The 27,978-nt window shown below is 38.4% G+C and overlaps 1 protein-coding gene across 2 annotated transcripts in view; it reads left to right on the top strand.

The window, feature by feature from the left end:
* INSC (INSC spindle orientation adaptor protein) overlaps positions 1-27,978 on the top strand; it is a 131,328-nt gene that overhangs the window by 55,014 nt on the left and 48,336 nt on the right. For both annotated transcript variants that reach the window (XM_019282226.3, XM_039553374.1), the window contains 5 exons: positions 16,700-17,045; positions 17,549-17,601; positions 19,207-19,330; positions 21,526-21,639; positions 26,800-26,925. In XM_019282226.3, the coding sequence (XP_019137771.1) occupies positions 16,700-17,045; positions 17,549-17,601; positions 19,207-19,330; positions 21,526-21,639; positions 26,800-26,925 (763 nt within the window). The remainder of the gene's footprint in view (positions 1-16,699; positions 17,046-17,548; positions 17,602-19,206; positions 19,331-21,525; positions 21,640-26,799; positions 26,926-27,978) is intronic.

Genomic DNA, 27,978 nt, shown 5'->3' with positions numbered 1-27,978 from the left:
ACTTTGGCCATCAGTGCACATCTGACAAAATACAGACAGAAGATATTTAATGATGTTTTTACTGGTTCAGTTGTTGGAGGAAGTTAGCAGCATGCAGCATTGATTTCCCTCCACTCCCAGCTTTAAATAGAGAACTGAAGGTAGTTTTAATGTGTGAAATTGTGGTGAACTGCTGTTGTTTTGCTTGTGCCTTCTTTCACACTGTTTTTAATAGCTGTTTTTTTTGATCAGCCTTAAATAAATTCATTGGCATTTCTTTTCTTCTCTCCACTGGAAATGGGCATCTTTGCCTTCAGTACACAGCAATAGTGAGAGGCAGGAAATCAGAGACATTATCTTGTTTGTTTTGGGGAACAGAGGTGCTTATCAGTGCCTTTTGAAGAGCATGTGTATTCAAATTAATAATTCTGTAGTATATTGAAGAGGAACAATGACTCTTTCCCCAGGTAGGAATTGGATAATTGGATCTTGCCTTCTGATTTCAGGAGGAAGGTTCAGCTGCTTTTCTTTCAGTTGGATAATGTCCAGTCTAAGAATTAATTTAGTGAAATAAAAATTTTGGGGGAGAGGGACGCTAGAGAGAGAAACAACATTTCCCTCCAAGTTAGAGATGGCCCAAAGTACACTGTGTTAAGCCTGTAAAATGTTTTAAATGTAGTATTTGGGTTTCAGGACGTTGTTTGAAACCTTCCAGGAACAGGTGTCAGGTGAGAAGTGGAATCCAAATTACACATCTTTTTGCTTGCAATTGATGTGACAAATTAGTGCTGAGATTCCTGCCTGAATTTTTTGTATTAGTGGCAGCTGCAGAAAAGTACATCTTGCATGAGAACTGGAGCTTGAAAAGGTGTTGAGCAGAGGCTTTGCAAATTTTATGAAGTGATGAAAAGCCTTTAATAAAGCTAAATTGATTTATCCTTGCATGCTGAATAACAGTAGAACACAGAAATCACATAGAAAACTGGATCTACTTTATTTGCTTCTCTATACAGTGAAGTTAGTTATCTTATTTTCTGTTTACATGATGGCAGCAGAAGAGGATTTTTAATCAGACAAACACAGAGCTTTTTTCCTTCCTACGAAGACTTTATTCTCATAATATGGCTGAAAAAGGGAAACTAAAAGACAATATTCAGTGAATAAGTAACTTTATTTTGTGTGTGTTTCACACGTGTACTTTTCATTTCTGAGGAAATTTTTTTATTTCACAGTAATTTGTATGAAATAAATTCCTTTAGCTAAAGCTGATGACAATAAAAGACTTAATATGGGGCAATATATCCTTGCTTCCATTTCTGATATATTTTCAAATCCGATTTTCTTGATGTGCTGTGAGGTACCATAAAGGATTATAAGAGGATAAAAACCTAGTTCCACTCATCCTTTAATTGTTTTTTTAATGCAAAATACTGTACTCCCATAAAACATCCATTTATTTATATTTGGTGCCAGAGGCTAATTCATTGAACCTGGGATATATTATTGCAAAACAATGGTGTTCACTACATTTTACGCTCTGTTAGCTGTTTTCCAGGTTCTTTGATGGCCACTAAGAGTTTATTATTGCTAAATAAATAATTAAAAAGGGATAATTGGCTTATTTTTGTGCAATGATACCAGAATGATGTGGGGCTTTTTTTTGGGGGGGGGAAACATCATTGTTCTGTTTTTAATGTACTGCAGAATGTGGAGCCTGCATACCCTTATGAATCATGGATAACTCATTTGTGCCAGAGATTCACTGACAGTGACCTAAACCCTGCTCCTGCTAAATGAAGAGGAATAAATAGATATTCTGTTTCATTCTACTCACTAAGAAGGGGGAAAAAGAAGCAATCCTTATTCTGTCTTTTCTTTCTGTCATCGTTTGTAATATTCTCTCAGTCTGTGTAAAAGCCATTTGGTTCTATCCTCAGGGGTTCGTAATTCTTTTCACTTGCTCCCTTGTGAAGGTGGAGATTGGCACCTGTGCAATAGGGCTCTTGTCAGCCAGATTTGCTCCCTCCCTTGCTCCTCTTTTACACCTGATATTATGAGTTCCTGCGAACAGCGGAGAGGTGAAAAGTCCTTGCTAATGAATTATTTCCCGGGAATGAGCAATCTGTGGGATTCCTAACCCACTCATCTTTACTTTTGCCAGGAAACCAGGCTTTGTTTGTTTCTTCACCTCATTCAGTCTTGCGAAGGACCCTCCTGAACTCTTGTCTATTTCAGGTCTTGGAATCCAATTGCTTTGGATTCTATGTTTTAATGAGAGTGTTCTAGTTCAGGCATACTTCATACTTCAGCTGTTGCCCATCATTCCAAAGCAACTCTACGGTGGTAAAAATAACCATCCATTTCCTTTTTCCTTTTCCTATTTGGCCCTCAGAACTCTTCTCAGGATTGCTTGGAAAAACTTACTCCTTTATTGTGTTATGGTAGCATCTGGAAGCTCCACTCAAGATGAGAACACTGTGTGCAATGCGCAGTGCAAAACCAAGGAAGTGTCACTTCTTAGGCTAAGCAGAGAATTTAGCAGGAGAGAAGGATGGCAGGAGGTAATTAAACTTCTCAGAAAATTAGTAGGAAAGCAAAGAGTGGAGCCCAACCTTAGAAATTTCTGCTTGAATGTATCCACTAGATTGGTCTTCTGCTCTGAGTAACATTGTTGTGGCTGGAGGGCACAAAAGCTTTAAGGAATTCAGAAAATATAAGTCTGGCTGTGTACAGCCTTCCACCACATCTGCATAGATAAGTGAGGCAAAATGAGAAAAATATTGTATTTCTTTTTCTGATATGAAATAGAGCACAAAGCTTACAACCTTAAACAAGAGTTATTCAGAAAACATTGTGGGAAGGGCACGTTGTTAACTGAACCTGCATGATCAGCACAGATCCCTGGAAAAAAGGGATCTGTCTGGGTGCTTCAGTCTGTTGGGTAGTGGTTCTTGCACCCTTCTGGCTATCTTGGAGCAATACTCATTGCTTATACACCTTCCCCATCACATGTGTTGTATTTGCTCTTGAAAAATAAATTCTGTGAAGAGCATCGCTTATGGAATGGAAAGGAATCAAACTTGGAAATAATCCCATTGAGGTCTGCTTTGTTTAAACAGATGTACAACTTCCATCATGCCTGGGCAGTGCTTCCTTGCACCCCACAGTGCACCCCCCAAACCCTGGAATTTCAAAGCATTCACTATGCATTCAAATGTCCATTCATGCATTCAAGGAGTGAAAGCCTTTCTTAACTGCAAAGGGTAGGAAAATCTATTGACACCAGTGAAGGAAGTATTTCCCACAATTCCTTCCTAAAACTGTATGGTTTTGAGACTTAATGTTCAGTTTAGGGATGGGTTTGCCATCATTGTTTAAGTCAGCATCTTCAAACATATTTCAGCTTTTTTATTATTTACTCTTTCTTGCCAGCATTGGATGACAGTATAAGACTTCATTCTGAACAAACAACTCTGTCTGCATTATTGCTGGAGGAAACAACACTAGACTGTTTTTTCCCTGCGTTCCAGTCAAAATATCTTTAGCTTCTTTCTGAACCATCTTCCTCTAAGTTTCTGTTCATTTAGCATAGTAAAGATGTGCTGCACATCCATAGTATTGTTTTGCAAACACAGTCTCTATTTCTATGGTGTTTGTAGTTTGGCCTGTAACAGTAATGCACAATGCAAGGAAAATGCCAGAGTCAAAAGATGAAATGAAGCTGTTTGGTTGCAAGCAAATAATTCTGATAAGTTTATTCCTTTGCTTTAACCTGTCTTATTTCATAAACAGAAGTCTGTTACAGCGGGGATACTGTAACATGCCTATATCAAACCAGGAGTCCCGTGGAAAGGAAATATATATGTGGACAGATTCTTGGTAGATATTTCAGAGAGATGTTTATTTCTCCAGCCGCATGGCCGGGGCTCTGCTGAGGAACTGAGGCAACCCCAGGACCCGAGGGTCCTTCCCCGTGCTGGGAAACACAAACCAACCAGTGGGGAACGAGGCTGACCCAGGGACAGGGAAACCCCGTGCCTCCTCCCAGGGCTACATGGCAGGGATGAGGAGACCCCAACAGAAGTCTAGAATTTATAACGATCGATACAAAAAAGAGGAAATTCTTAATACACAAAGCACAAAGTTATTGTTAGCGGAGCGAAGTAATTCCAAAGGTAATGGAACCAGTCTCCTTGTAACTAAACAAAGATTTGCTGCAGATCCGTCTGTGTGGATGTGAATGCCCCTACTTAGCACAAAGGGTTCTGTCAAGGGAGGCCGCTCCTTTCCATGCTTTCCCCAGGCTCTTCTTCTCCGCTGTGCTGACAAGTGACTTCCTACAAATGCTATCTCCAGTGCCTGAGCAGCATGAAGGCAGTCAAGAAAAGGGCTTTGTATATGTACTGTTGGATCTTTCCCTCCGCTGCCAATGCAGGTGTCGTCAGAGCCTCCTGTCTGGCTTCCAGGTCTGCAATTTCCTTCCTCACACGCAAGTGTAGCAGCCGAAGGCTCGCCTCCTGCTCCTTCAGCCTCTGAAGGATTTCTTCTCTTCTTCCCTTCTCATGAACAATTCCCTTCTCTTCAGAGGACAACAGCAGCTGGTCGATGTCAACAGCTGCCATCAGCAAAAGGAGCACCCAGAACAGTCCCACAACCATGGCAGATCCTTCCTTGAAAAAGAAAGAAAGGTGCAATTACCCACGATTCAGATTCTCAAGAAGAAAAAGAAGCTTCACACTGGCATAAAACCTTTCTTATCCTTTCCAGCCCTGAAAAAAAGCTGGAAGCCAGAGGTGCTCCTCAGTCCATGTCTGGTGCTGCAAGTTCCAAACTCAGCTGCCCAAAGAGGCTCCATCAGCATGTAGTGATGCGGAAGGTGAGGAAGGTGTGAGACACCGAGACACAAAACAGAAGTGGCCATGTTTGAGGAGAAAGAAGTCCAGAATTTTAGATGGAAGAGGAAACAAAGTCCTCCAAGCAGGAGGAGGAGAGAAGGGGCCCGACAAGCTGGCGGCAGGCAGATGGGGGAGACATTCCCCAGCTGTCTTGCTCGGCCTCAGGGTGGTTCAGAGCAGGTTGGGTACAGCAGGACCTTCTGCTGGAAGGCAGGGAACGATGAAGTGCTGTGAAGGAATTGTTGCTACGGAACTCACACGCTCTCACTTGTTCACAGGAGTTTTAAATCTTAAAAGTGAGAGTTCGTCAGGGTCTCCCTCTACTACTAAATGCCTAGAGATGTTGGAGAGACCTTGACTGAACCTGAGGGGCTGGTGGAAGGTCACTTACCACCAGCAGGTGCCTCTCAGCAGTAATGGTGGCTGCACCTCCCTCTGACACCTACGGTCTGTTGTTGCCTTGGAGACAGACCTGGGGTCGTTGGGTGCCAGGGTCAGGGAGTCCTAGACCACGGAATCCTGGGAAACCACAGATTCTGATGCTGAACTTTTTACCTGGAGATGATGCTAAGCCATCAGGTTCCTGAGAACATTCTCCATTAATTGTATTGGTATTTTCAGTGAATATCTTGTCTCTTCTCAATTCCAATGTAGGAATATGTTGTTCTTAAAATTCTTTATCCTTGATTGTTTCTCTTGGGGAAATATACTGTAAGCATCATCAGAAGAATCATGAGTGGCGCATACCCAAGCCTCATCCAAAGTCCACTGAAGCCAGAGGGGGAATTTACTTTCAATTTTAAGGAGTATTGAAACTACACTTCCTTTATCCCACTTAAAACTGGTGATTCACATTTGCTGCTTATGTTACAATCCTCAGGTATCCATGATTATCACCCAAAATCCTATGATATACTACATCGCTGTCCCACAGAAATATGCTTTATAGCAAGGTGGCTCAGAATTCCCATTTTCAGCTGAAAAATACTGGACTACTTTGTGAAAATATTTTTGCCTCAAGCGTTTTATGATAAAGCACACTGTCATCATGAGCAAAGCATGATGGAAAAAGTGATAGTATAGCCTGAGTCTCTGTTTCTAGATGTGGCCCGAAATGCAGATATGGTGTGAGTCTGGCTTTTCCTGTTGGTTGTAATTATTGAACCTGCTTTATTTGTGTTTAAACCTTCATTTAGACTGGCTTTCTTAGGTTCAACACCTGCACAAACGAGAATGAAATGCAGCCAGGAACACTAACCACCTAGTTTTGACTTTGTCTAGTAAATGGAAAGAGAAAGATGTGTCTGAGATAGAAGCAAAACATAACTTAATATAGAAAAGGCAGGAAAAATTCTCTACTTAGGCTGCTGAACTTACTAAAAAATTTTTGTAGTGACTCAAGGTGTAAAATAACAAAATATAATGTTTGTACCTAGGAAGTGAGAAAGGGTGGAATAAGATTTAATTGGAAAGGAAAAGGAAGACCTAGTAGAGTAGTTAAAGGTTTGGAATAAAGCAGGAAATGGGATGACAATAAATGAACGTACCAAAGATGCATAGTAATGAATAATCAATCGTTCTCTAGGGCAAACAAAATTACCCCTTATCATTTTCCCTCTGAACAAAGGAAATTCAGTGGGTTATATACATGGTATTTACTATAAAATACAGAAAACTAGTTATTAGACAAAGGGGTAGTGACAAAAGGTACTTTTGAAAGTAGAGATTTAGAAGTGGACTTTATTGAATTATTGAAGAAAAGGGGTGAGTAATTGAAATCTCAAGGTTATGCATTTGGGGGTTGGGAACTAGAAAGTCTGCAACAACCTGTAGTTCATTCTATGGAAAAAAACCAATAGGAGGATGACCTACATATGCTGGTTGATTGAGATGACTGTGAGTGCCTTTTCCAGTAAGATGTGGTGATGAAAGCAGAAACTCAGTCCTAGACTGTATGAAATGAGATTTCTGGTGGAGATAAGGGTGTACCAACATCACTGAAACTTACTGTTAGACTTTGTTTTGTATCAAGCAGGATATCAAGTCTTTCAGTAAAAAATTAATTTAACAAGAACTACAAATCTATTCAAAGCAGGGGTCTGGAAAGACATGGTTTCATAAAAGGAATCTGAAGAATTTTGCTTGTCGAGTCTTGCAAATTAGAAGCTGAGAACATGTGTTTGCTTTCTAGAAATGCATTCAAAGATAAAATCCTGTTCAAAAGGAAAGATTAAACCAAAAGGGAACAGACTGGCTTTTAAGAAATTTAGATTAAAAATAAAAAACTTCCAACCAAACTTCCACTGTGATTCTAGAATAACCATTTAATATAATATATTTGAGCCCTCTAAATTATTTTTGGAGTGATTTTTAAGCCATTTATGAACAAATTATCCGAAGTGTAGGTTTAATGGCATAAGATTTCCTTTTCCATTTTCTGACTTCTACAGAAATATATAAACCTATGCACAAATATTCAATTTGTTTGAAACTGCTTCCTTATTTGATTGAGACCACCTAAGATATTTTTGCCAACTCATTCCAGTATTTGTGACACTGTGTTGCTACTTCTCATCTTTTTAAATTTTTCTGTTGAAAGGTTAATATTCTGATGGGAATCTTAGAAAAGTCAATATCAGACAGTCATTTCCTCACCCCTTTTTTGACAGTTTTAGCTGGAGCTGATGTGTAATACATGTGAACAAGGGTCTCCAAATTTCTCTAGTCTCCTGAGTGATACTGATCTCATAGCTCCCTGTAAAATGCTTGTTGCTCCCTTCATTAAGTAATCCAGGCTTTACTTAATCAGTAGGGTTAGGACCTTAAATGAGTAAATAGTAGAAGGTGAAAGGCTAATGCTGCTGCTCATAATGCATGTCATAACTCCTTTGAATAAGGCACAGAGAGCTGCACTGTTTGTTATTAAACTACAAATTAAGGCAGATTTGGAGGAAGGAAAAAACAATGTTCAACGAGGCACTGGTGCTATTTTCATGGACTCTCATGCTAGTCTCCAAATTAGTCATTGCTTGTGATTGTATTTGAGCACTTTCACTATCCACGGCCCCAGATTATGTCCAATGTTGTTTTTCTCCTTCTCACTTTCATTTCTGGTTCTCCTTCCCTGCCAGGTGTCCCTCTTCTGCAGCATATTTTTCTTATGAGGCCATGAGAAATATTCTCCCCTACAATTACAAGTGTAGCCTGAGCACTGGGAAGCAGTGAACCAGGATGAGCTCTCTCGAGCATGTTCTCTCCTGCTGCTGGCCTTGTTGACTTTTCTCCTTCACAATGCAGGAAACATGCCCTGTTATTTATGGGAGGGAGAACTATATGTGTACTTGGGAATCTGCAATTTAAATGTGTGCTGATGGCAACATGCCTTCAAGTTTATCAACATGCTTCAGTCACCATGTCAGATTTTAAACTCCTGGAAGAATCTGTGTGGATGTTCTGAGCAGATCTGTCATGCAATGTTCCATGAGTGCTGCTCCTCTTACATTGGGCTAAATGAAGCCAAAAGTCATGGATTCTGCCATTGTGTAAAACACTAAGGTCTCTCAGCTCTACTATCTCATCTCTCAGGAAAACTATAAATGTTGCACATTTTTGCAAGACCCAGGCTGTCATTTGCAAAGAGATTGAGTCATGGGATCTTTCATCTTCAGCACTACTTTTGTCTGTTCACTGGAGAATAGTTTGTTACCAATCATCAGGTAACATGCTGAGCAGAAGAACCAATATCCTTCACAAAACTTGGTCAGCAGATTATTTTTTGCCCCATCCCTTATGTCCAAATTTAAGAGTGGCTAAAATTGCCTGTTTCTAAATTTTCAACTCCTTAAATTGGGTCAAAGCTCATTAAGTCTTATTTGAGTCCATAACAGTTTGTTAAATGTAAACATGCTGATATCACAGGGTTCAGTAAGCTCAGTGGTTTTGAAAACTTTCCTTGGTTTACTATCTTATAGCAACAATGCAGTAATATTAATTGTTAGCATGAATTAACGATACTATACAAATATAAAACCTACATATTTTGGTTGGTAAGCGCTGTGACAATATTAGCCTAGTCTTTGTCCAGCTTTGTCTGAAAAGACGCCAATTAACAGCCTAATACTGTCATTAACTTGCTGATAGTGGGGCTTTTTAGCATTTTCCTCCTTTCTTTCAGGAAATTATATTCTTTTACTGAGGTCTTAATTTCTGGGAACTCAGTGGCCTGTGTGTTTGTCAAGACAGCTACTGTTTTAGCAATGTAATGTGCTAGGCAGGAAGTAAAACTCCTCAAAGCCAGCTTGAACTGTGCTTCAGTATCCCTCCAGCTGATGGAGGCTGGAGACGACTATACCCATGTAAAGAAAATTAGTATATGATAAGTTTGTCCTAGACTTTCCATAAACTAATCAGCAAGCTGAGTTAGTCTGTGATTTTACAGAGTGACTTCCTTATGTTCTGTAGTGTCCCAGCAATTCTGGGCTGGTATAATATTTCCAGACATTTTTAGAGGGACAACTCACAGTGAGGATTTCTCAGAAAAACATAAAGATCTGAGGAGAACACTGGTGCAGCATTTACACTAAATTATTTATATGGCCCTTTAAAGAGGCCTGATGAAACAGCTGTAAATTCACACATCATACTATTATATATTACAAGTGATTACTCTGTTTTTACTTTCCTTACAGACTTTTGTACACTGATGATTTTTGAGTAATTCTGGTTTTGTTGCCAATATTTATATATTCTGCCCATTGGCACTCTGCTTCCTGAGGCTAGTGGTCATATCTCTTTTATTTCTTTGCGGTTTAAACCCACTCCTAAAGTAAAGAGAAATTTTGAAACGTCCAAGGGTAATCACTACTGGCTAACAAAGTTCTGCCTTCCACTTCAGGACAGCTGGCTGAATGCAGTGCGCCTTTCCTTAAGTTGTTTTGTTTTGAGAAATATTTGTGCTGTAATTTGCATGATCTGTTACTGACTTAATTTGGGGAAGTTGTTAGACTTTGGTAACTGTAACAATTGAGTAATCACTGAGGCAAACTAAAATACCGTTCTAATATAGCCTGTTAACTTTTTAAAACCTAGGAACTAGCTTTTTATCCATGTGTTCTAAAGGTCTAAGTAATTCATGCTAAAGTCACCTTTTGTCACAGAGAAATTGGATTGCTAGTGCTCCACTGGGAAAGGAGTAAGTAAAATTAAGGGGGAAAAAGAACACCCTGCAAACCATTTGGCTGTACTTTTATCTTGCCACATCAAGTACAAAACCTAAATATTTGTAAGATTCTATTACCTTAGGAATGATCTACACAGCAAGTGCAATCAATTAAAAAACAGGAATCTGATTCTTATCTACTTTAAAGCTACTCTGTACGTTTTAAGCTATCTCTCCCGCTAGCTCTACAAAATTTTGCCAAAATCAGTGCAAATACAATATCATGTATCTAGAGGGCTCTTTTATGTGATTAATGTCATGTAAAGCAATTGAAGATAAATGAGCACTGTCTCTATGGCTCTTCACTCTCTTCTTCCACTGAGAGTTGAGTTCTGCTGGCCATTGTATTGATGTGGAAATTGGCCCTGGGTATATTGCATATCCATGAATAATTTTGAAAAGATGAATTAGAAAAAAATTAGAGATTATTTATGTTCAAAGAGGGGGCTAAATTCATTCAGTAAGTTGTTTGTTGCCAATTAATTACCTACCACTAATTAGAATAATAAATTTGAACACTGTTGTAAGATTTGGCATTGACTTTTACCATAGGCTTATCTGGAAGCAGTACTAAATGCTCTCATTAGTATTGGTAATAAATCTGTCATATTAGCTGAAAATGGATAAAAAGGCTAAGAAGCCTTGAAAACATAATTTGACTGAGCAGAAGCCTTTACACTTTATAAATATGACCACTGGAATTACTCACGTGAATTGATCAGCTCAGACTTCGCACAATGTTATAAAACATGAAACTTTTGCACTTCAGTGAAACTCAGTGCTAAATTGGAGGTATAACTCTTTTTCATGATAACATTTGCAATTTAAAACAGGAGTGTATGGGCTGCCAGTAAAATGGTGGTAAAGAGCTTCAAGCTGGAAATTTTAGACAAATGATCTAGTTATTAACTCTTGACTTTTGTATTCATGTAACTCCAACAAGAGAGAGATCAATCCTTTTGTTATCAATCCATCTTGTCTGTCCTAAAAATCATGATTTTTTAGTCAACAAACTACTTGAGAAGATAGAAAATAGCAAAAAAAAATTTAAAAAAAGGAAAGAAAAGAGAAATGCTGGTAACAGAACTTTGAATATCATGTGTCTCTTCTTAGATATTTAAAATAGGAGTATTTTTTTTAATGTCTTTACCCAGGATGAAATTTGCCTGCAATGTGCTATGTAGTGCAGAAACATCTATATGAAACAAGGTTTGAAGTAACACACTTCTAACAGGCTGTTGCTCTAAGCTGGCCTCAGCCAGTGATACAAGAGGATTTTTTCAAAATTACACAATTTTTAAAAGGCTGTTTTTTTGGCAAGCACACTAGAATTCAGAGTATTCAAATTACTTGTTAGTCAAGTTCAGTTGAGTGCTCTTGAAAACTGTGTCAAATACTTTACAACCTCAATTAAAACAGGATGACTTTTAAGAAATATTGGAGACTTTCTCTTGAATTTTCTTCTTGCACTGAATTATTTTTACAACTGTTTTTACATTAAATGCTGCTTTTATAGTGTTGAGTCTACATAAATTGCTTTTCTGTCAATATGCCACGGCGCACTAAATTCAGTAATTTTAACTCGTGGGGAACCACTATCCATCTATGTATCTATGCATCTTCCTTTCAAGAAGGAAATCCTAAAGGCACAGGAGCAGGCTGTGGCCATGTGCCAAAAGATGGGGAAGAAGACTGACCTGGCTGAACAGAGAGCCTTGGCTGGAATTCAGGAAAAAAAGGCAAGTTTATCACTTTTGGGAGAAAGGGAGAGCTACTCGTGGGAGCTACAAGGATGCCATGGGATTATGCAGGAGAAAATTAGAAGGCCTAAAGCCCAACCAGAACTAATCCGGTTACTGCAGTAAGAAAAAACAACAAAAATGTTTCTATAAATATATTGGCAACACAAGGGGGGCTAAGGAGAATCTCCTCCTTTATTGGATGTGGGGGGAAAACATGGTGACATAGGCTGAGAAAAAGGCTCAGGTACCCAATGCCTTTTTGCCTCAGTCTTTAACAGTAAGACCAGCTGTTCTTCATCTTCTCAGCCCCCTGAGCTGGAAGACAGGGGCAGGGAATAGAATGAAACCTACATATTCCAAGGGGAAATAATCACAAAAGTCTATGGGATGGATGGAATCCACCCAAGAATACTGAGGCTCCTGGTAGAAGTGCTCACTGGGCCACTTTCCATCATTTACCAGCACATCTGGCTACACGGAGAGGTCCCAGGTGACTGCTTTTTAGCCAGTGTGACACCTGTCTTCCAGAAGAGCCGGAAGGGGCATCCGGGGAGCTCCAGGCCTGTCAGCCTGACCTCAGTGCTAGCGAAGGTCATGGAGCAGGTCATCCTGGGTGCCATCATGCAGCATATCCTGGACAACCAGGGGATCAGACATGTGGGTTCAGGAAAGGCAGGTCCTGCTTGACCAATCTGATCTCCCCTGACAAGGTGACCCACTTAGTGGATCAGGGAAAGGCTGTAGATGTTTTCTGTCTGCCTGGACTTCAGTAAACACCTTGACACATTTCCCACAGCATTCCACTGGAGAAGCTGGCTGCTCATGGCTTGGATGAACGTTGTGTCAGGCAGGACCAGGGTAGTGACTGTCCCCCTGTACTAGGCACTGGTGAGGCCACACCTCGAGTGCTGTGTCCAGTTCTGGGTCCCTCCCTGCAAGAAAGACCTTGAGGGGCTGGAGTGAGCCCAGAGAAGGGAAACGAAGCTGGGGAAGGGTCTGGAGCACAAGTCCTGTGAGGAGTGGCTGAGGGATCTGGGGGTGTTTAGCCTGGAGAAAAGGAGGCTGAGGAGGAACATATCTCTTTTTATTACCTCCTGAAAGAAGAGTGGAGCAAGGTGAGAGTTGACCTATTCTCCCAAGTAACCAGTGATAGGAGAAGAGGAAATAGTCCCAAATTGCCCCGGGGAGGTTTAGATTCAAAATTATGGATCATTTCTTCACTGAAAATGTTGTCAAGCACTGGAATGGACTCTCCAGGGAAGTGTTTGAATCCCCATCCCTGGAGGTATTTAGAAGCTGTGTAGAAGTGACACTTAAGGATATGGTTAAGTGATGGACCTGGCAGTGCTGGGTTAATAGCTGGAACTGATGGTGTTAGAAGTCTTTTCCAACCTAAATGATTCTCTGATTCTATAAACATCAGGGTCTCAGCCAGTTAACCAGATACTTTTGCTAAATTAGAGAGAACTGTGGAAAATCACACCAGTAAGGTCTCTTATGCTTGAACAAATCTTGTTTAATGTATTTAATGACCTGAAAAATAGTTATAAAAGCAGGAACATACAAGACTGTAAAATTCTAGAAGAATTTATATGTTAATGAACATAAATTAGTGCATGTGAGGAGGGAAAGGGAGCACAATTTCTTTCATCACAGGTATAGTGAACTCTACATTATGTATTATCACTCATGGAAAAGATTCCAAAATCAAGATAAGTATATTTTCAGAAAGGTAAAAATGAAACAGCCCTCTGGAAAACACTTTAGTAAAAAACAATTTAAGAATTGTTGCCAAGTAGGGACTGTGTAGAAAATGTGTTTCAAATATAAAAATTTACCTGAGTCTTGTATACTGTGTCCTGTTTCTCCCATCACATCTTGGGACACAGGGAAACTCGAAAAAGCTTTTTGAAAAGGTGGGGAGAGTAAGTGAATGACCAGAGGGTTGGAATAATGTCCATAAGGGGACGGACTAGATAGACTGAGTTTCTACACCATAGAAATAAAATAACTTAGAGAAGATGGGGTAGAGCAAATAAAATAATGAATTGCATGAAGAGGGCAAATACAGAACTGTCATCTCATTTACAGCATCTCAGAATATAGCAACTAAAGTGTTTGTGTTCATATCTCCAAGCAGCAAGTTTAAAACAAACAATAAGAAACACTTTTTCATACAAAAAATAAACAATGTGAGACACTGCCACTAGATGTTGCAAAGGCCAAGAGTTTAACTGAGTTCAAAAAGGGATTAATGGCTACTTTTGTTTCATGAATTGTAAAAACATCCTGCTCAGACACGACTTCTGGCTGAGGAAGTTCCTAAACCACTAATTGCCAGAAGATGGGAAGGAGGGATTGTTCAGCTCTTGCCACGTTTCTTATAATCTTTCCTTATGCATCTCCTAATGGGCATGTTGGGACCAGGATAATGGGCTAAACAGAGTTTGTTTGTTTTTTTGTCTGAACCATTATGGTTCTTTTTATTTTGTAGGCGTAGATTTTTTTTTTTTTTTTTTTCAGTAATGGGAAGACAAAATGGAAATTTCCAACTTGATTTTGAGTTCAGTAAATGCTATCTGGAATATGACTCCTAATAACTAATTAGGGATGATCACATTCTTTTGCTTTCCTTATTTTAATATGAGTCTACAAATTAATCTGCAGAATGCTTACAAAGATTTTCTCTAAATACAGTGAGATTTGGATGAAGGTGAATCATTTATGTATTTCACAAATGTATTTCATCATTATCACTCGATAATGATGTATGTCTAATTTAAAGGACAATGTGTCAGAAAAGCTGACACAGTAAGCAGGGGGAGTTTTCTGTGGTCCTCTGGAAAGAGATGAATGGTATTATTTTTGGCTCTTGTTGTTAGTTAAGGAATAATAAGTTTCAGTAAAAGAATATCCTACATTCTGCAGTTGTACTTCTGGCAATTAGTAGGAACAGAAGCAAACAAGGAGATTTTCTTTAACATCTGTGCTTTTTTTTTTTTTAACAACTCATTATTTTTTTTTCTGTTTAGAGTGAAGAATGACTTTTGGGACTAGAGGAAATAAGAATTTTTTGTTGGTTTTTTTTCCTCACTAACTTTCTATTCTAGTTTTGTTATCTATGTGAATTTATAATGTAGAAGTTTATTTCTACTTACTAAACAGAGATTTAATCAATTGTCACAGTGCACTTTGGAAACGAAAGATATATTACTCTGTGTCAAATGAGTTTATCCTGTTCTGCATGCAAACTATGCACATCGTCATAAATCATGGTCTCAAACTTCTAAAGTTGTTGTTTTTGTTTATTAGGAAACTTTGCTTCAGATCCAAAAAGGCAATAAGGAGACTACACATAGCAAGAAGAAAGTGGGCCTCAATCGATCATGAAATGCAATTACACAATATTCAAAACTGAGTGAAATAAAGACCTTAAATAACAGTAGCCTGTAAAGTTTGGAATTAAAAGTAGTTTCATCATATATTGTGAAAAGGGAGATTGGATCAATGAAACTGATCTCTTGTATCTTGTTTGCTGTCAATTTACATGAAATGATGCTTGAGGTGAGCCTCCTTTTCCTGTATATGTAAATACATTTTGTTTATTTATGGAATATTACTGGAGTGGTCTGGCAGGAGATTTCTCAAGTTCAGCTGGTGCTCACTGTATAAATGGAAGCACAAGAATTGAAAAAGGCTTCCACCTGGTCCTCCTTAGCTTAGCTAATGTGATTGCAGATTTTGTTCTAGCAGTAAGGCTTTATATAACAGCATGGAACATGACTGGTGTGTTGCTGAGTTGCAATAAATCAGTATCTGAATTAAAGGAACGAGGACTATGATACAAACTTTCTTTTTGTCTGTTCTGGTATAGCATCATAAAAATCTGCTCATGCTCATGTATCCAGGGAGTAGGCAACAATCCACTACACTGTCAGACTAGCTCTAGGATACCAGTGGAATTTTGAAAAAAATAGCTAAATCCATTTTTTAAAATAGTTAAATCCAGTCTTGCCTTCACTTGATCTAATTTCTTCTTTACCTTGCATCTTCAATTCTTTGGAAACTTTTAGCATGGTTAGGGTGAGGATTAAGGTGTTTTTGTTAGGACCTGGGCACCTTATAAGAAAAAAAATTTAGGCATCTTCATCTCAAGACTTTGAAATTTGTGATCCCTCAAAAAATGAGCTCAGAATCAGTGCAACTTCTGCCTCAGGTACCACATTTTACTGGCTGGAGTGTGCAAGGGCACGAAATGTAGGCACATTGCCCTTGTGTCAGGGTACACTTGTCAAGGAGCTTGTCAGCCTTGCTCATTCACATCATGTTTTTTGTAGTGTAAAAAATATGCTTTGGAAATCAGTGTGCAAATTGTACAGAGAGCAATGAGAAATGAGGGGGAAGGTAAAGGTCTGGTTTGGAAGAAGAATCCAGCTCTAGTTTCAGGGATTATGACATGGAACAAATAGACATTGCTGGCAGTATTGTTCACTGTCTTTGTTTTGCGTGAAAACACATTCATAGCTTTGCTCCTACTCCACATTAAACTCTGAATGTACAAGAAACATTTTTCCCAAAAAAACGAAGTTTAAACTTCTGTTTACTTCTCTAATATCCACTGATTTTTTAGATATAATTTATAGCCAGGTGTGTGGTGTAAAAGTGATTAGAAATCTAGAACCTGTTTTTAGAATAAAGAGCTAAACATTTCACTGTGTTACTACAAGCAAATTATTTGTTCAATTATTTCCTTCGGTCAATCAATTGCAACCTCGTAGTGGGTGCAGCTCTATGGTGTTGCTGGTGGTTATTCTAAGGGTTTTTTTGCTTTACCTCATTCTTCCCTCTCCTTCTCTGCCTTCCAGCATGCACTTAATCCAGGTGGACTCTGTTCAGCGATGGATGGAGGACCTGAAGTTGATGACAGACTGTGAATGTATGTGCATTCTCCAGTCCAAGCCCATCAGCATTGAGAAGGATGAACCAAATGAACTCATCCTTTCCTCACAGTACAGCACCTGTGATAACTTGCAGCTTCTGCTAAAGAGGGCTTGGATCATAAGCACAGAATTGACCAGGATTGCTCAGAAGCTGGACAAGAACAGATGGCAGAGGGTCCACAGCATGACAGTGAGGGTCAACTGCCACGTGCGTTCCATGATAAACGAGTACAACACCTTCACCAGGAGTTCTTCAGAAGAAATGCACCAGGTGAGAAGATGCCTTGATGGCATGTTTCTCCTGCTTTTGGAATTTTTATTTTATTGTAATTATTAAAACTTGCTTTAAACAATCTGTAAGAAATCCTTACGTACTGATACTGGTCCCTTGTTTAAGGCTTTCCTATCCTGTTCCAGCAATGGAAAGATTCTTGACTTACTTTGGATCCTATTTTATCGTGGGCTTGATTCTGAATATTAATAGTGTTGTCAAATTGCATATAAAAAACCATTTTGCTTTTGACGACTACAGGACTAAAGTATTTTGACAACCAACCTGTGAGTTCCTTTGCATTTACAATGTAGAAAGTGCTACTTTTTTATTGACCTCATTTTTATCTCTACCTGTTTTATACAGAAAAGTAGCTGAAGGGTGTTATGAAATATTATCTTTTGGGAGGGTTTTCAATTACCAAACAAGCATTACTTATTTTTGTGAGGCAACTGTGTGTAGGGACATAACTTTAAAACCACTTTCTCTTTCTCTCTCTGCAGCTTGAAAAACTTTTAGTAGACAAGTGTTCAGAATTTACAGCATTCACAGAAAGGTAACTTAAATTTTGCAGTTGCAATATTAATTTTGCTGTTTTATTATGTTGTAGAACTTCTAATGAGAAGCACAAATCCATGAGCACCCTCAACTGTTTGAGCTAGGCCCCTGGAACTCTGCAGTGTTCCTAATGTTAATTTCTTGTGGGTGAAGTGAGTTGCTTTTACGTAAACTTCATCCTAATGAAAGATGGGATCTGCTGCTGCACAAAGAGCCTGACAAAGATGCAAAGCTGCATGCAAGTATATTTTTTAGGACTTTTAGGCATCAAGAGAGAAAATCTGGCTCTACTGATATCAGTGACAAAGTTCCCTTTTAGTTCTGTGGAGTCAAGATTTCAGGTGGTGTGAAAACTTGGGTTGTGAGACTGTCGTATTACGTGTTCCTGTATGAAGAGATCCACGTATTGTAAATCAAACCACAGTAAATACACATCCCTTTAAACTGTAGTTGTAGGTTTACTCATCTCCCTTCACTCTGGAATGCTGTGACTGGAAAATAAAAATCTCTGTAATTCTTCTCATGATAGTTACACTTTCTAACATAAGTTACCCATTTCCCCCAGCACAGTTCAATCACCCTTTTTAAATTAATTTAAACACTGTGCAAGTAATTCTGTTTTGGGGATATCATCAGGGAAAAAGACACCATCTGATTATCAGGAAATAACATTTTTTTGGTGCACTATTGCTTTTTGCCAAACCTGCACAGCTCAGACTTTAGTTTTATATTCTACTAGGAGACATGGTGCTTAAATAATGAGCTCCAATCTCAAAGTACCTGCCCCAAATCAGCCCTCTCCCTTGTCTTTTTGACAAAAAATTGATATATGTGGCTGACAGACAGGTAAAGCTGAAAAGGTGACCTGTGTGCAGCTAGAGAGGCTGATCACCCAAACTATATGTTCCATTACAGTGGCCTGCCTGGGTGGAATATGTTTTGAAAACTCAAATGAATGCCTTTCTGTGAGGATGTATTAGTTATTTTATTTGAATTGTATAAAGTTTTCCATCTTTATCTCATTTCTTCAATTATAGCCAAACATCACTGGTTGCAGGACAACTATACCAACTCTGTAAAGATGCTTTATGTATCTTTCCCTATAGAGGGCCAAATTTTATTTTTGATTATGCTGTTTAACTCATCTGGACACACATTTCTTTCTTCATCCTTATCCTGCTACCATTAAACTATGACAAAGAAGGTAAAGACATGAAAATTACTGAAAGCCTTTCATTGATCATGAGGGGTGGATATGGACAGCTGCAGTTGAAATGCAGGCATCCAAGAGTGATTGGAAAAGAGCAGTGTTACAACTGTATAAACACACAGCATCTGTGGCAAAATTTGGCCTGCAGTCTGTGAGGTAAATTGTGATACCAAAATTATTCAATAGTGTCCACTGTTATCCTTTCATGGTGTACTTACCTGTGTAGGCAAAGCTTTGATTAAAATCTGGAATGATGCCAATGGCACAAAGACAATGTCCTTGTGAACAGCTCAATTCCCATTATACCCCGTGATTAACACGGGCCTCACCTCTGACAATCAGCTCTGTTGCATCCTTTCTTCCTTCATCCCTATTCTTTCTCTTTCTTTTCAGGTGCTTACAGACTGAAGATGAAGAGATACTGAAGTCCATGAAATCTTGTGTTAATGAAACACTCACTACTGTTGCCCGGTACTTTGGCCAGTTGATAGAGCTGGTTTTGACACATGAAACACAGGTTTGTTTGTAGTAAAAAAAAACCCCAAAAACAAACAAACAAAAAAACCAAACCAAAAAGGTCTTCCAAAATTGTTGAATCTTGAGGATAACCATCCATTAAGGATCCAAGGTTGGGTTGGATGGGGCTTCTGAGCAACCTGATCTAGTGGAAGTTGTCCCTGCTAATGGCAGGGACATGGCAACAGGATGTCTTTAGAGGCCCCTTCCAACACAAGCCATTCTATAATTCTGTGATTAAGAGAAGGATTAGAATTACAGCTCTCAATTTTCAACAAACTTATGATCAGTAACTCACACATGTTGCAATGAGATTTAGGTATTCTTATTCTCAAATTCTGCAATAACCTGAAATTCTGAACAAAATGAACTTGTGGCTGATCATGTTACTTATTTTTCCTGATGTCTCTTTCTTGCAAGGCATCTAAATGATGACTTCTGGTTGTCCCTTCCGGCCTTACCCATTCTGTGATTCTGATTCTGTGAAATACACTGAGTAGTTTCTCTGAGGCTTCAAATAAGTTAATTGTTTTTCCATTCGATCATTATTGAAACAGTAGCGAGTCTAGCCAACCTATCTTGACTTACACTGTTTTCTTTCTTTCTCAGTAGAAATCCATACTCTAATCTTCCTCACATATAAAAACCTCAAAAGTAATTCTGCTCAGTTAATGTGTCCATGTTTTAGACTGATGTCATGCTGAATTATTTTGTTGTCCCTGCAGAAAAAGAGGAGAGGTTTAATGAACACAAATAGTTAAATAGCATTTATTACAGTGCCAAAACAAAATTAATGCATGGTATTGGTTAAAGTTTAACATACCCTAATCTGTTAAGATGGCAAAAAAATTTGTGGTTGTTTCAGAAATATCCCTTCTGGTTTTAAATGATTATTACCAGGAGGTGAGAATATCCCAAATACATTTTTAGAATTACAGTCAAACTAACAAGCTACTTGCTAATGCTCTTCAGGTGGGATCTATGAGAGCTACATGAAATGTATGAGTTGAAGTGTGTAAATAATTTTGCATATTTCAAATTCAGTGAGTAGGTTGCCGTTGTTAAGATGCTTATTCTTTTCAGTCTGAAGAGCAGTTCTTCACTGCTGATATTTCTGCCTTTGGGCATCTTGGCACCTACTGATACACCTGAAATCCTACTCCATTTTTTTTAAGGGAATGGAATTATTGACTTCATATTATCTTGTGTGTATTTGTGTGGCTGAAGGACTTGGATTAGAAGTCATTAATAAAAACAATTTTATGAAGAGTTTTCTGAGCCATTCAGTCAGGCTATGTGCCCACTTCTGCCATAAAAACACACTGTCTGGGGGTATTTTGCTGCTCTGAAGCAGACTAAGTGTCTGTGTGAGAGGTTTCATCTTAAATTGTATCAAGAGCTTTTTCTCAAATCAGTGTATCAGGACTTTATTCAGGATAGGTTCATATCAAAATGTGAACTCAAGCTATGGTTTTTATGGAATATTCTTCTAATGCTAAAGGTGGAAGAACAGAGCCTCTTAGAGGGAAGGTAATTGAATTTTTTATAAATAACAGTGTAAAATGTGGGATACTTCCTTGCGCTTTTCCAAAGTTGGATTAAATACAAAAATGCTTACCTTCCTCCTCCTAGCAAATATAATTAATTCTTCTAATGAGTCTATGCCTTTTTTCAGAAACAAAATTAAATAGACTTTATGGTCTTCTCACAGCTGTGCTTCTCTAAAGCTGCAGCGGCACAAATGCAAAAGCAAGATAATTATTTACAAAGATAAAACTATTTAATCTATTTCATACATTGGAGAAACAAACTATGTTTCTTTATAAGAATCTCTATTTGTCAGTGATGTTTTGACTAAGAGTAGTGGTGAACCCAGAGCCTTAGAAAGTAGTGTAAGAAGGGGTGTAGCAATATTCCTTATCAATAAGGTGGAAATCTTGTATGACCATGTGATTCAGCTTCTACACTAACTAAATTAGTTGCCTTCTGAAAATTCTGGTTCAATCCCAGACCAAAAGCCATAACAATTTACTAAATAGCTGAAGACCGTACTGAATATTCTCACACATGTACCTGTTGTCTCACTCTGTTAATATTTATTTTTGAATATCACTATCTTTGGTTACATCTACTCAAATGCAGTGAGAAATGTGTGTTATCAGTCTGACTCCAAGTTTTTTATCCTGCATCCCCCAGAACCTGCTGAGGCAGATAGAGCTCTCGGGCAGTCTGTACGTCATGGAGTCGGCCATCAGCAGTTTATTCAGCCTTGCCCAGGAAGGTGCTCACCTCTGCCGCATCATAGCCAAGGTAAGGGATGTATGGAGTAATCCAGTGCAAACTAGCCATACAAGAAAGTAATTTTACTGAAGAGCAACAAAATTTACTCTGAGAAACTACTTTTTTCCTCTTCTTGTGGTGCTTTTGCAACTCTTACTCTACATAATTTACCACTGCAACTATTGTATTAGAGGTTTTTTTTCTAAAGAGGACCACATCCCCTCAGTCTTTAATTTAATAAAGCCCAGTACCTGTGCAAGCAGCTTCAGTAGGATGGTTAGCTCCAACAGGCTTCTCAGCATTGCTTCAGTTGCTGTCTTTGTGCCAGCTGAGGTATTATCACTCCCTTCATCATTTTGGGAACTTTTTTAGTGTCTCACCTGATAATACTTTTTAAATACCAGTCATGTAAACGGAGAAAAACTTTACAGTTGGCCATGGCTGTGGCAGACTCTGCAGAGAAATAGCAAGACCTCTTCAGCTGTGTGTACAGGGGGGTTAGAGATATTATTAAAGATGCAAATGTAGAAATACTTCACACCCATAATTATCCTTTATCAAAAGACCATCATTGCAGTTACTTCTGTCAATGTGTGTTCTCATTTACTGAGTAGTTGGTGCTAACTTTTGGTATAAATGAGTCATTCTGCCAAGATCTGTGATACTGGAAATCCCTGCAGAGTTTGCACCTTTGAGGACACTTGAATCTTGAAAAAGTGCGAAAGGTGGGACATGGTGTCTTGATGAGGATGGGATAAGCACAACCACAGGGCATGCAGAAAGAGGAAAACCTCCCTCCCCCAGCTTCTGCTTGTGGAGTGCTGTGCCAGTTCCTTGTCCTACCCAGAGACAGGGTTAGACAGCAGCATTTCATTACTTCTGATGTGCCTTTAGACGGAAATTTACACCACAAAACGTACTCCTCTGATCTGAAGCCTGAGAATGAGGCAGACTCAGAAACCTATAGTGGATTCTGGCAACAACCTGAGAGAGTCCGTTTTTTTCTAAATTGGTATTTGAGCTCCACTCAGTGGTACCCAAAAACAATGCTAAAATGTTGAGTATTGAGAAAATGCAGAACTAACAAATTAAAGAAAATTGGTCTTGGGCTTTTTATCATTTTACGACTTCCATAACAGTTTAATTTAGCAGAAGTGAAGTCTGACCTTTCATAAATCACTAAACCAATATATTTCTAAAACCTGGGCGTGTGTCACAGGTTTACAACTGAGGAAATGCATCCCCTTATGCAAAGAACCCTAAGTGGTGTTTGGCTGCCAAATTACAGCAGTGATTGCATAACCTGTCCCGTGCCTCTGTCTGCCCTGTGCACTGGGAAATGCATTTGTCCAGACTGACCATTATCCTTCACCCTCTGTATTGCCTCAGTTACCTGCATCAGTGACCAAGGGGGCAGAGGAACTGCAACAGACCAGAATTTCAAATTGGTCAAATGGGTAAAGAGCTCTGTTCAGACAAGGAAACTTAATAGCACTGAGCTTTGCTTGATTTGGAGGTTAACTTGCACCTTTCCAAAAGCTCCCAATACGAATAAAGTATGCTTTTATTTATGGTTTGCAGACTTTTTGGCATTTACAGTTTTTGACCAAGTAACACACAAATACTGTTTGTGCTGTAATTCAAGTCTCATTTGTGACAGGCATCACAATCTCTGAAGCAGAAAGGAAGAGAGGGGCACTGGTTTTAGTTAGCTATGACAGAAAAATTCAGGGTGATTTGAAAAAAAATAAACTAAAAAATAATCTGTAAAATCTGTAATTGTTCTCAGTCATTATGAGGGTGAAAAAGGATTGAAGTCATGCAAAGATCTCAAAATCTTTTACAGAATCTGTAGTACCCTTGAGAGCTGTCATAGTATTCTTAAAACTAGCCAGAGAGGTTGAATATTTGTTTACCGTGAAAGCAAACCTTAACAAATTTGTTCCTGTAACCTTGAAGTCTTACTCTCCATGACAAAGTGTGATCTTGTGGAACAGTGCTCTTAGTTTTATTCCTGTTCCAAGCTATAAATTACAGCTCTAAAGCACACCAATATCTAGAATGTGCAAACAAAAAAAAACCACGATAGTGTTGCAAAGCTGCAGAATTACAGGAGCTGGTCTATTTCACATTTTGTTGAGGGTTTTAGTCTTCTCTCTCCTTCTCCCCCATCACCTGCTAATATTTTACAGAAACTAAGAAAGTCTATGAAATGCTGAAGCATCACCTGTAATTTTATTCCACCTACAGGCATTCTTTGACACTTTCTTTTTTAGCATGTAACTTTGTAATCTGCTGTGAAAAAATCATGTTGCTGACTCACCCTGGCAGGCAGTAGTAGTTCTCACTAGCTGTCAGAGACATAAAACCTAAGGTCTCTAACAAAAATGAGTAGTAGCACGGACAAGATAAGAAAATTAGCATTCCTTGGGGCGAAAGGGCTATAAATAGATTTGGATTTGTAACGATCAGAAGAACTGGTAGAAATCTGTTTCTTAGTTCCAGTAAATAGGTCATAGAGTGATAAAGAAAATAGTATTTTTAAAAAAATCCACTATACTGATGATAGAGTCCAATACCAACTGTACTGAACAGAGTGCTGTGGTAATAAGCTTGTAAAAGAGAAAGAAGCCAAAATGAAGGTATTCATACTTTCATAGAACCCCCTTTGGAGAATACTTGACTATTGGAATTCCTTACTCCTGTGCAGCAGATCACTTAGTCTGAGAAGCTTCTAATGCATCTTGCCTTACCTTCTTGATATGCCAATTCCTTTTCTAACAAGTATTTATGATGAAGATCTTCTTGGAGATCATCTATCAAAAGAATTATAAAAGCTGTCAAAGCCTTGATGGGAATTTACTGTGCTTTGTGTCATTTCAGTCTGAAACTGCAAAATATTCCACCTTAGCATTAGATGCCTTTTGCTTCCCCTCTTTTTTCACTCAATTCACATAGTTTTGTTGATTATGTTTCAGATGATTTCGTGACCTACACCTAGCCCTTCTGAACAGCATCCCACAAAATTGAATTCCTGTTAATCCAATATAGGAGAGACATAGGTCATCAAGTAGTGAAGCAAGTGTCCTTCTCTTCCTCTGAATGTTTACCCTCTTGACCAATTTGTGTATATCCCTGTCAGATGGAATGGTTTGGCATCACTGCAAAAGATACAGGGGATGAATCTTGAAAAAGGTGAATAAAGTCTGAGAACTGCTCCGATCCCAGTGAGGGGACTGGTTTTTGACAAGCCAAGGAATGAGGCTCAGCATTTTCCACCCGTCCAATATTTCACTTACAGATCTCTCGGTTCATTACTCGTGGTCAATATTTTACAGCTTAGTAATGGCACATGAGGCACAAAATAAAGAGTACAGATCTCCTCCTGACAAATGCGGTGATAAATCACTTCCTGTCCATCAGAGGCAAAATCAGGGCACCCATTTGGCAAAGAGAAGGCTTGAAGCAAATGTGCCAGCATCACTTGAGCATTACTAGATTTGTCCACAAACTTCTGCTTATTATGGCTAAAGCAGAGGATTAGATCATCCCTGATTCCTTTGAACTGTGGGAAAATTCAAATTGATAATGAAATTTAAAAAAAAAAAAACCAAAAACCTGTTACCTTTGGCTTGAGAATGATAATGCAACACCTTTTTCCCTGTATTTTTGATAGACACTTTAATTACTGCTTGGGTGAAATATCGGTATCCTTTTGAGGAAGGAAAAATATGACTGAAACTTTTTTATTCGTGTACTGCCTCTTTTTTCCTTTAAAGGTTCAGAAATATCTTTCTGCATTAGACTATATATTGAGGTACCAGATAAAAAATAACAGAAACATGAACACTCGCAATTCCAGAAATAAGTTTTACTCCTAACAAACTTCAGCAGGCCCATTGTTTTCACTGATGTCACAGAAATTCCATATGCTTGTGCAAAGACATGATATAAAACTTCTATCTGGAAAATGTGTTGAATAGTTAACTTTGTCTAATTCTATATGACTTGGTGTGAATTTTTTGTTAGACTGAACAGAGGGTTTTGCTTCCTCTATTATTCTCTACTGTATTCAAGCAGACCTAGTACAGAAATATAGAATTCTGGAAATGAGTAAAGTCTGAATTGTAGCCCAGAGGTTTTAAGTGAGTATAACCTGTTGAGCTTTCAAATAATGCTTGGGGAAAAAATGGCTGAGGAAAAAATAGATGACTTATGTGAATCTAAATATATTTTTAAACAGAATCTACTGAAACAAGCTTAAAAAAAGGGTGCACTTTTAACACAGTCCATGATTTCAACTATTTTTGATTTACTGCTCTAATCCGAATACTTTAGTCTGAGAACTTTCATCCATCGTCAATAATTTAAATGCTTTCCTCTTCACCACGTCTGCTTTTGCATCATAAAAGTCATATGTAGTTTACCTGATAGCACAACATTTTGAAATGAAAAATAATTTAAAAAAACCCCACCACACGAAGTGCAGCAATTGTTGGCATTTAACTATATTTCTATTTGTTATGTGAAATTTGCTAAAAGGTATGTTTGCAAGCTGTGTTGGAAATTAATTAAGGATAGCTACCCTAGTATGTACACAAGTCTTTGTCACTATTGTTGTATTTAAAGAAAAGCTTTTAGCGATGAAAATTTTGTTTATTAGAGGATGAAGATATGGATTGTGTCTGTTTAACATTTGACTCCTAGTTCCACCTTATTTTCAGTAGCTCTTCAACCATATGACCTTCTGGTTCATAATTTTAGCAGTAAGTAAATATAATGTGGAGCTCAGAAATTAGAGGAATGGGAAATATATGACAATAAAAATCTATTTTATACTAATAGAATATGGCTGAAGGATCACTTAAATGTCACTCTAATTGCCACCTATTGATGATTCTTTGTAACTTTTGCAGGAATGTCAGGTTTAATTTAAATGGAGCTTGTAATTGGTAGAAGTCAATCACTTAAGCACACCTCCTACTGAGGTTGTATTACTTTTCCATCACTTAGTGTACAAGCATTAGTCCACTTGAGTTCTCTGTGTGAGCTTAACACCCTCTTTGTTGGTGTTGTTGCTATAGCTATTTTGGATAAACTGCTAAAGGAATCCACCCGTCAGCCCAATCTTGGTTAAGTACTAGGGGAACCTCCAGTGCTGCTTTCCTGATTTCCATTTTTCCCCTACAGGAAGGAGGTGTTGTTTCTCTCTTTAAGATCTGTCGCCAGGATTGTTTCAGGTGCCTTTATCCCCAGACCCTGAGAACACTGGCATCAATTTGCTGTGTAGAGGAAGGGATGCACCAGCTGGAAAAGGTAGGCACTTCAGGATTCTTTACTGACTGTGTCATAAATAGAGAAGCTCTGTCTTTAATCTCTTCCAGAAATTGATAATTTGGTGGTGTTTGATACTGTGTTCCATATAATGCTCACCTTTTCAGTGCTGAACACATCTTCAGTCTTTACAAAATTAGTCCCAGCAATAGCATTATGCTATTATCCTTGCACAAATAAGCTTTCTAAGTAGGATAGTTTTATGAAGCAGGTAAACATGTTACTAACTACATCAAAAAAAGAGAACAAACTAGAGAAATTATAATTTCTGGACTCTCTGAATGTTTGTTCAGAAACTCCACTGTTTCAAATCATCCTTAAAAGACAGAAGGCTTAATACCTCTTTAAATTCTTTCCTGATGCTCTGATAGGGCTTCTGCTTGTGCCAGTGCTGCAGCTTGTGAGAGTTGTAGTGCACAGAAAGAAGTGGGACAGATATGGTCATTAGTCAATCAAAAAATGCGTCTACTAATCAGCAGCAGATTTCATAAAAGCCACTTTTAACTGTGATGGCCGACACCAAAAAATTATCCAGATAAAATTATAGCAACTTCTTTAGGCTCCTTTCCTTTCTCAAACTCACTACCTTCTGCTGTGTTTTGGAAAACGAACACTTCTGGTCACTAAATCATGATCTCATCCTTTGTATTTCATAAAACAGTCATCTTCCCCAGCTGAATTATGGCCTCTTCAAGTTAATGATAAATGATTTCACTGCCTCTTTACATTGACATGTCTTGTAATTTACTGCCCCGAATTCAAGCAAACTGTGACCGAACACCTGCAGCAAAAGCAAGTCTCTGAGTTTACAGTAAATGAAGATGACTTAAATTTTTTTTGACATAATGCTGGTTCAGATTGACACCAGAATCAGTCTAAAAGGATCTTTCATTATGTCCACTATAATGGCAGAGTTAATAGAGTTGGAAATGAAAAAGATTGATTTAAGTCACCCGGTCCAATTCCTGGCAGCGCCAACATGTGTTTAATGTGGCCCATATCAAAGCTGATGGAACACGAATCCCAGAAAAATTG

This window comes from Corvus cornix, chromosome 5, assembly GCF_000738735.6.
Source record: "Corvus cornix cornix isolate S_Up_H32 chromosome 5, ASM73873v5, whole genome shotgun sequence".
NCBI classification, from domain to species: domain Eukaryota; kingdom Metazoa; phylum Chordata; class Aves; order Passeriformes; family Corvidae; genus Corvus; species Corvus cornix.
This window is presented reverse-complemented; position numbering and strand designations above follow the sequence as displayed.